Raw genomic sequence first — 10,117 nt, forward strand, 5'->3', positions numbered from 1 at the left:
TATTTCCTGGGTGCTATCGTATAGGTCTGTAAGTAACCTGAATCGCTTTGGAGCACCACCGCCCGTCAAGCTAGAATCGGTGCTCGGAGTCGCTGATTGAGTTGCCAATTAGATCGTAATTGGAGTATTCTATGCGACTGGGGTATTTGATGGTATCGGACTACCCGGTGGGTTTATTTGTGATTGACCCAAAACATTGGACTGCACACTATCGGCCCAATTAGACGACGATGACCTAATTTGCTAATCTGGAGTATCCGAGACCCATTCTCCTTCACCGTCCCACTTGCCTTAATCCTCATAGAAGCCATCATCAAGGTCGAAGCCTTCAACTATAAAGGATACTCCTGGTTTCGATTTGATCTTTTGACTTTTCTCCCATAGCCAATTTCGATTTTCTTCGAATACGACATCTCGACTCACGTAAACTTTCCCTGAATCTGGGTCCAAAAGCCTGTATGCTTTCGAGCCTTTTTCAATTCCAAGATGCACCAAGGGCATACTTCTATCTTCTAGTTTCTTGATGTGCCCTCTGACAATTTTCATGTGGGCTACACAACCGAACACCGTGAGATGCGCTATATGTGGCTTTCTCCCAGACCATGCTTCATAGGGAGTTATATCCTTGAAGGCTTTCGTGTGAGTTCTGTTCAAGACATCAACAGAGTATGATACAGCTTCTCCCCGCAATGCATTGGGCACAGTCATAATCTTTAAGTTGCACCTCACCATCTCTAATACAGTCCTATTACGTCTCTCTACTACTCCGTTTTGCTGTGGAGAGTAGGGAGACGTGTACTGTCTCTTCAGCCCAGTTTCTTCACAGTGCTTCGTGAATTCTTTTGATACGAAATCTCCTCCACGATCGGTTCTAAACACTTTCACTTTCTCCCCTGCTTCAGTCTCTACCTTGCTTCTAAAGTTCTTAAACACTTGTAGAGCTTCATCTTTAGACTTCAACAAGTACACCCAAATCACTCTGCTAAAATCATCAACCATCAACATGAAATATCTATTACCAGAGGGTGTTGGAGGAGTAACTGGCCCACATAAATCACCATAGATTAACTCAAGCTTCTTGTTTGCCCTGAATTTCATTTGAGCTGGAAATGGATCTCTTGCTTGTTTTCCCACCAAACAGCCTTCACACGGTTGTGAGGGAATCTTTATTTGTGACACACCTTCAATCATCTTCTTATCAATCATCAGCTTCATTGATTTGAAGTTTACATGCCCCATTCGCTTGTTCCAGAGCCAGGTAGGATCATTACACTCTACAGCAAAGCACACTGCAGTAGCTTCTTCTAGCTCTATTTTGTAAAGTCTGTTTGCTGATCTTCTCACCTTCATTAGCAGCTTTCCCTTTGAATCTTTGACCCATAAAAATGGATCTTTGATCCTTATTTCATCTCCACCCTCGGCTAGTTGGCCCAAGCTGATTATATTACTACACAGATCAAGGATGTAGTAAACTTCATTCATATTTCGTTGACCATCATCTTTGCATCTGAATATAACTGAGCCTTTGCCTTCAATTCTTACTTTAGACTCGTTCCTAAATTTCACGAAACCATGAATTGATTCATTCAAGTTTTTGAACTTGGTTTTGTCTCCAGTCATATGATTACTGGCACCCGTGTCTAGGTACCATGTGCAAGATAACTTCTTTGGGTTGCCATGGGTTCTCAATTGTGGGCTAAGGTTTTCTTCATTCAAGACATACTAAACTTTCATCTTCGTATGTTGCCAGCAGCAGGGCATGTTCATCTTCATGATGCTCACGGATCAGATTGCTTTCGTGGCTTCTTCCCTTTCGAGGATTCTTACATTTAGATGCATAATGCCCAAACTCTTGGCAATTATAGCACTGAATGTTACTCTTTTCATGACTACTAGATGCACCAGAATTGTTCTCCTTTTGGTGATGTGTTCCGCCTCTGCCACCACAACCACCACGACCTCCTCTGTTTCTTCTTCTACCTTTGCCACGACCACCACGTGAACCACTAAATCCACCTCGACTTGCTCTTTGCTTTGAGTCACCTTTTGATTTCTTTTTGTTTATATCAGACCATTCCTTATGAGTCAACAAGAGTTTCTGATCATCACTATCACCTGAGATCTTCATCCGTTCTTCATACGCCTTGAGTCTCCCGATCACCTCTTCAACGGACATTGATTCCAAGTCTCCAAATTGCTCGAGTGTCGAGGCAATCTGAAGAAATTTGGACGATATTGCCCTCAGTAATTTCTTCACAACTTGAGATTCTTCTACCTTATCTCCCAAGGTTTGTAATGTGCTGACTGTGTTGATGACTTTTCCGGTGAAGTCATCAACACTCTCCATTTCTTTCATGCTCATGGCTTCGAGTTCAACCTTGAGTGTTTGAATCCTTGCAACCTTCACTCTATCTGCCCCTACAAACATAACTTTGAGAGCTTCCTAAGCTTCTTTGGCAGTCTTCTTCTCCGCCAATGTCATAAGCAAATCCTCAGGTATCCCCTGATAAATGGCAGCCAAGGCCACATTATCCTTTTTTGCTTCAACAAGGGTGTTGGTTGTTCTAGGTTCTACTACATCCCAAACACCTTGGGCCAACATAAAGACCCTCATCTTAATTGCCCATGCACTGTAATTGCTTCTTGTCAACATCGGGTAGTGTAAGGTGATTTGCCCATCTTTGTATCCATTCCCATTGCTGCCACTGCCTGTCATTTCTTCTTTTCTAGGTTGATACTTGGGCATGTACCAGGTGTGCTCTGATACCAATTGTTGGCTCTTCACAAGCCTGGACCTCTGTTTAACAGTGGAACAGTAACAAGAAAAGAAAACAGGGCACAATGCTTTAAAGCTGGAAGCTTTTTCTTCACTGAAATGAAAGAGAAGGTGATACCCTCAACGTACATACTGCAAAACTATTTAAACTAAAAAAAATGCTAAAAAGACTCCAGCTACCCCTAGTTGCATAAGACCTAGACTCTACAACCAACATGGCTTTGATTTATTCAAAAAAGACACTCAAACACGTGACATAACTAAATTAATGACAATTTATGAATTACTCCGATATAGGTCAAACCTATTGACATACCAAAATCGTAAACATATTGATTGTTTTCGTAAAAAAGATAGCGTAGCATAAACCTTTTCTGTACGATACAAAATTATAGGGACTAAATCTTGCAAAATACAAACTTTTGTGGCAAAACTAAAAAACATAAAAATGTATTATTCAAAAGAACTTTCAAATTAATATATAGTATATAATATAATATAATAAATTAAAAAAAGATCAAAATAACCCTTTTTCGACAGTTTTTTTTCTAACCTCTATTTTTTAATTTTACCATTTAATTCAGTGAAAATGTGTCTATTTTTTTAATTTTACCATTTAATTCAGTGAAAATGTTATGCTTTTTGTTCATATCTTTTCGAAAGGGTAAAAAATCAACAACATGATCTGTGACTTCAAATCATGTCTAGCTCTTTCTCGACTACGATCTTTTTAGGCTTCCTTACGATAACCTACATGTCTTGTCTTCAAATCATGTGAAAGAACACACATCAAACACTCCAAACCTTTGGGTACTTTTTTTTAGCTTTTTCATAACACTTGTTGATTTGTTTTTGTTGAATAATGTTTTAGAATAAGCTATCTTTTATAAAGTAACAGTGTTTAAGTAATTAATAGTTAATGGTATGTGGAAGTGCATGTGTGCACATGGTGATGGGGTCCTTAATTGGGATGTTTTACGGCATTAGCATGTTCAAATAAAGCAACGAAACGGCCCAAAAGCAAACTATCACTCTTTAAAGAGATGCATGTTGGCCTCCATATCATATGCACCTCCTTTGCCTCGTTCTTTTTTAACAAGAGCCTTATCAGTCTATTTTATTATTAACCCATTAATTTGTTACAGCTGATTATATATATATATATATATATATATATATATATATATATATATATATATATATATATATATATATATATATATATATATATATATATATATAATGTTTGACTGGCATATATAAATGAAATGAGTTTTATATAATATATTTAAATAGGCTGTGTAATATTAACTTTGTTTCATATATCATTTTAATTTTTTTGAATGGCTAATGTAGAGGTGATAAGATTTTGCAACAAGCGTTTATCTCATAAGATAATAAATGATTATTTTATATTCATATATTGTAAAAGAGTAAATTTTGAAAGGAAAATTAACAGAGAATAAAAATGGTCTAAATAGAAATTACATCGATATTTACAATAATCAATTTTCATAAGTTTTTGAATGTACATAAGATTCACAAACACCTTAAACCAAATGTGTTGAAAATTGTGCATACAATCGTTAGAAGCACTAAGACTAAAATGATACTTTGATTTTTGAAGTTTGTATAGCCATATATAACTAATAAAGATGGTCGTATGTTGCATGGATCGGATTTTTATTATTGATGTTCGGTGGGACAGGTATATGAAAATCCAAATTTACAAATAACATAGCGAATCCATACACAAATCAATTCAGGTTGATCACGTAACAATAAAATATTAGTAACATCATTAGTGAGAAGCAAACAACTAAACCATTAATATCTTAAATTACTTTTACTGATAAGGCAAATACAAAGTCACCAACATACGGTCAGTAATTCCTTTAATCTCACTCATACAATCATATAAACATATGCCCACAATCGTGGACATGATTAAAACAAAAATATACTAAAAACATAGAATATGATTACTGCTTAAATCGGGAATATGCTTAAAGCAAAAAATTATAAAAAAAAACTATAACTGATTGATCGATAAAATAAAAATAAAATAAAGCATTAATTGAATACAATTTTGATACTTGTAGAGAAAGTTGACTTGCTATACGTAAAATATCATATCTAAGACTCGTAAATACCTCTTTAATGTCAGTCAAAATGGTTTAAAAAATATAGACATCCAACTTTGCTGCTTCCATCGTAATCTTCAGTGGGAATTAGGAATCTTGGTGACAGTTTCATACTATAAAGCTAAGTAAGTTGATATTTAGGAAATAGTAAAATCAGGAAAATTATAATTAAAAACATATAAAACTACAAAATTGTAAAATAGTTAAAATCTATAAAATTGTGTAACATGTAATAAGCTTTTCCACTTTGAAAATTTATGAAAATAGCATGTGTTATAACAAAAACTGACCCTCTTCAGCTAAAAAGAACCGCAGGCTTTTGCACTTGATCATACCGTAGAGAAGTTACTACCGAAGTCTGTTCTTGTCAGTTGAAGACCCGCAGAGTTGAAGATGAACCACATAGTGGAGTTATGCATGAAGATAGTTTAAGTTACTTTTCTGTCATTGCTTGTGTTTCATGTAATATCCGGTGAGCCATTCATGGTCACCATAGTCAATAACTTTTGGATTATTTTTCTCTTTTGATGTAACTTTTTGGACTCTATAAATAGAGCTTCCCACTTCATGTAATCTTTACCAATTTACCCATTATCAACAATCAATCGATCACTGAATGTTTATCAGATTGTTCATCTCTATATCTTAAGTTATCTTAACTGATACTTAATCGAGTCCCTCTTCACTTGTGTTGTTCATCTTATACTAACTTATGTTTGCATGCAAACCTTGTTACGATTCAACCTTGTGTCTAATTGTTTACTGCTTATTGATATAAACTTGCTGCTATTTATTTTCCTTACATTTCCTCAATCTAACTGTTATTCTTGTTGAGCTAACAAGATCCATTGAGATTAATTTTATTTCACAACTTATTATCTCGTTACTAATGTTTGTTCAAGTTTTTCTCTCAACAATTGGTATCAGAGTCAAAGTGGTTGCCTTTTAATTCCTTTCAAAATCGAAGCTTTTGTTCCCAAAACTCTGATTTAAAAGACCTTCTATACCACTAAAGCTCATAAGAATATCTTTAAAAAACAAGGAAAATGACACAAGTTTATTCTCTAAACGTTTCAAACATTGTTGGTGGTTCTAATAGAGCCCCGATACTTGATGCAAGCGAATATCATCATTGGTCCCAAAGAATGGAGAAATATCTAAAGAGGCTCGATAGAGATGTGTAGAGATCTATAGAAGAAGGACCTCATGTTCCTATTCTCACTCCCATTGTAGCAGACGGTGCTCAAGCAAGACTTGGTGGAGGTCAAGCAGCCATGAACATACCTACAAACAATGACTTAGAGAAGATGGAGAAATATGCAATAGCCTTCTACGAAATCTCGTGTGGTGTTGCTCCTGACAACTTCGACATTATTAACAACTGTGAATCTGCTAAAGAGATATGGGATGTTCTAAAAAATCTCTATCAAGGATTTGAATAGGCTCAAGACAAAAAGCTTACTACAGCTCTCAATGAGTTCACCAACTTCAAAGCCTTACCTGGTGAAATCCTCGATGACTCCTTCAGGAGATTCAAGCTCATCATCACCAAACTTTCAAATGCTGACACTGTAAGAAGTAATCACGAAACAAACCTACAATTTCTAAATGGTTTGGATAGACATTGGACTATGACTAAGATGATAGTCCATGGAGATAGAACGATCCAAACTCTCTCACTATGCAAACTATACGGTGAACTTCAAGCCCAAGAAACGATAGTGTTAATAGAATGTATAGATCTTGGTGGACCACTTGCTTTGATGGCTCAAACTCCACAATTCAAAACTCCTCGGTACGCATATCCCACAGACTCATCATATCAACACTCATATGACAGCTCACTGCAGTCTTATGAAGCCGATATAGAAGTTGATGACGAAGAAGAGTTTCATAATGACATTGCCCTGGTCAGCCAACAGTTCAATAGACTTCCACCACCATCCTTTCATAATAACAACCAGTTCACCAAACCACCCTTCAATCGAAACTTCAATCCGCAGAACAACCGTACAAGATATCCCATAAACACTCATCACCAATCTCAGCCACATAATGCTCCTTCAAAAGAAACACCATAGAATAACAAACCTTCAGACTCTGATACCACTACTAAAGACAAAGACGAATTCATTGTTTGCCATAAGTATCACAAAGAAAACCAATTTGCCAAAGACTGCAAAGAAAACATGGTGAAAGACAAGGAATTCTACCTCAGAATGGCTCAAGAGATGGAGGATAAGGAAAAAGAAAAGGCAAGAGCTTATGTTGCTTAAGTGAGAAGGGATCATCAGGCATGGTCTTCGGGTGATGAATATGAAGTGATTAACAAAAGGAAGAATAGGAAAATATGTATGGTGGCAGCTAGTAAGGAAGAAAAAATCAACAAACCTGCAGAGGAATTATTGCTACATGGAAAAAGATGGAACCCTCAGCATCGTCGAACAGGTAAAAATTATGATTCCGTCTAATGATTACATCATGCATGATTGTGAACCTTACGTAGAAAGACTTAATGACACATGTGTTGCCGTCCTTACAGACTACAACAAAGCCTCATATGAAAAGAATATAGTGACCCAAGAGTTGTACCATGTGAGGGGAAGACAAGAAGACAAAAAGCTTAAGGTCACAATGTTAGAAAAAGATTTGTTGTTAGAAAAAAATGTTAGACTGTTAAGTGAAACTCAATTAGATATAACTTTGAATAAACGAGATCTTGCCCGAAAAGAAATTGCACATTTGACTCGTATAATAAAAAAACTGTTTAATGAAAGTGAGGCGATTGAGAACTTAGTTAACAATGGTACCGTAGACAACACTTACAATTGGGGATGGTCCAATGGCTACTCTACCGATGAGAACTCTCCTCCTCGGTTTGATGCCAATCGTCCCTATGTTCCACCAGACCGGACTTTTCATTATCCAGTCAATGAAAAGACTTTTCCTGAAGACATAAGATGTCACTTCGATAAGACTTCACGAACTTAGCAACAATTATGTCATTGAGGAAATTCTTCCTGAATCCTCGGGTAACCTAGATGATTACTTATCTATCATTGCGCAATTTGTCCTAGATCTCAGTCCAGTTCAGATGTGGACAAAGAAACTATTTTGGAAAGACCTGCATTAGTTAAAGATTGTCCATCCTTTCCTTCCAAGACATGTCGCAACTAAGAGTCACCAAAAACTTACTCTGCGGTAGTCTAGTCTTCTCTACCGCAGACCCCAGTTAACATCGCAATTACTCTTCAGCCCATCTTGCATGAACCGCCCATCAAAATTTTTGAATTTGGACATTGTTCTCAGAGTCATGAACTTTCTAGTTCCGATGCTCAAGCCCTCAATTTTGACCTCAAACAAAGAATTTCAAGAAACTGCAATTAAATGTTTATGATGTTGTCTCACCAAAGGTAGAAGCAAAATTGGCTCTTAAAATGGAGATCAGATCCAGACGTAAAAAGTGGGAAGCTGATTCCAAGAACAAAAATTTCAAAATCTAGATCCAGTTTTCAAACAAAAGTAATTTTGAAAAACCCACCATTACAAAAAACTTTTCAAAATCCACTGCAGTTGATGGATCGTGCTAAAATTCATGTCCAGTGACAAAATCTCTTAACTCAAATAAAATTGAAATATTTCAAAAAGGGTTCAAGTCAACATCACCAAATTCCTTAAAAGACACAAAAATGAAGGGTATTTTGCACACTTCACAAACTTCGAAATCTCCTCCATCAGTCAAAAGGTCTATACCTACGACAAACCCTTTCAAAATACTTTTTGAAAATCTAGTGGACAATACCAAGAAACACTAACCTCAGACCAGACAAAAAAAAGACCACACTCTCCAGACCGTTGACTAAGTATGGTCTGTGGATTAATAAAAAGAACTTATCTTTTTGCTTTTATCCAATGCCATCGAAGACTTGTCCAATCCCAACTCAAAAAACTTCAAAAGATGTAACTCATCATAGTCCCAAGAAAACATGGAAAAGGAAATCTGTTTCCAAGACCCACATGCATACATCTGTTAAGAAAGTTTCCCACGTTACTACAGACTCCAAACTTGTTTGGGTGCCCAAACTAACCAATTGATTGTGCAGACAATGTGCAATGAGGAACAAGAAGAATAACGGTTAATCGATAGTGCTTTCTCCTTGCACATGACTGGAATGTTGGAATACCTTCGAGATTTCAGACCAATCAGTGGTAGTGGATACGTCACCTTTAGGAACAATACACACAAGATCATAAGGGGTTATGGAGTATTGACTACGTGGAGATTCTCTATTCAACGAGTTGCTTACGTAGAAGGTCTAAAACATAATTTGATCAGTGTGGGTCAATTATGCAAAGCCAATCATCGAGTTGAGTTTGATAGTGAGTATTGTTACATTATGAAGAATGACAAAACCACATTCTTGATCAAATCTAAAACCGAAGGGACAATGTATCCATTGGATGTCTCTCTAATCATTGGCAAACCATAGTTGTGTTTTCTGTCAAAGGCAGTATCTGAAGTGAGCTGGTTATGTGTAACATCCCAAAAATCGAGACCAAAAATTTTTGTTTTAATTATATTGCTTATAAAATTTGTTTGAGGAAAACATTACTGATATCAGATTAATTCATAAACCATACTTACATGTCTCAAAAACCATATCGTCAATAGTTATAATTTTAGAGTACAATCCCAGAAATCTCAAATGTGGAACCATGTGTGTGCGATGTGCTGCTACCTTGTCGGCTCTTTCCCCTTAAACGAAGAGGTACCTGAAACCAAAACTGAAAATCGTAAGCATAAAGCTTAGTGAGTTCCCCCATCATACCACACACCATATAATTAAACATACTCTTGGGCAATTCTGAGGTGCCCGACCTACCCATGTCAAGCCATTCTGGGGTGTTGGCATTCCCATGTTAAGCCATTCTGGGATGCTGACCTACTCGTGTCAGGCCATTCTGGGGTGCCTGCTTACCCTCCGGTCTATCTCAACCGGCAACGGGGACTGTTTCACCCCTACCACTAGCACATAATAACATATCATAATCATGTTGTCAGACATATATGGGGTGTCCGACCTACCCTTTAGTCCTAACAACCAAATCGGGGGACTATTCCCCTCCTACTACTACTATCGCATATAGCATATGATATTGGCACATAGAACACATCAGGTAGTAGCAACCTATACAA

The 10,117-nt window shown here is 36.8% G+C and overlaps 1 protein-coding gene across 1 annotated transcript; it reads right to left on the reverse strand.

Moving 5' to 3' along the window:
• Nucleotides 1-1,708: 1,708 nt before the first annotated feature.
• Nucleotides 1,709-2,428, reverse strand: LOC145098311 (uncharacterized). The gene has a single exon (XM_079035951.1). The coding sequence runs from the start codon at nucleotides 2,426-2,428 to the stop codon at nucleotides 1,709-1,711; it is 720 nt and encodes a 239-aa protein (XP_078892077.1).
• Nucleotides 2,429-10,117: the final 7,689 nt, after the last annotated feature.

This window comes from Lactuca serriola, chromosome 4 (genome assembly GCF_051521515.1).
Source record: "Lactuca serriola cultivar US96UC23 chromosome 4, Lser_US96UC23_V15, whole genome shotgun sequence".
Lineage (NCBI taxonomy): Eukaryota > Viridiplantae > Streptophyta > Magnoliopsida > Asterales > Asteraceae > Lactuca > Lactuca serriola.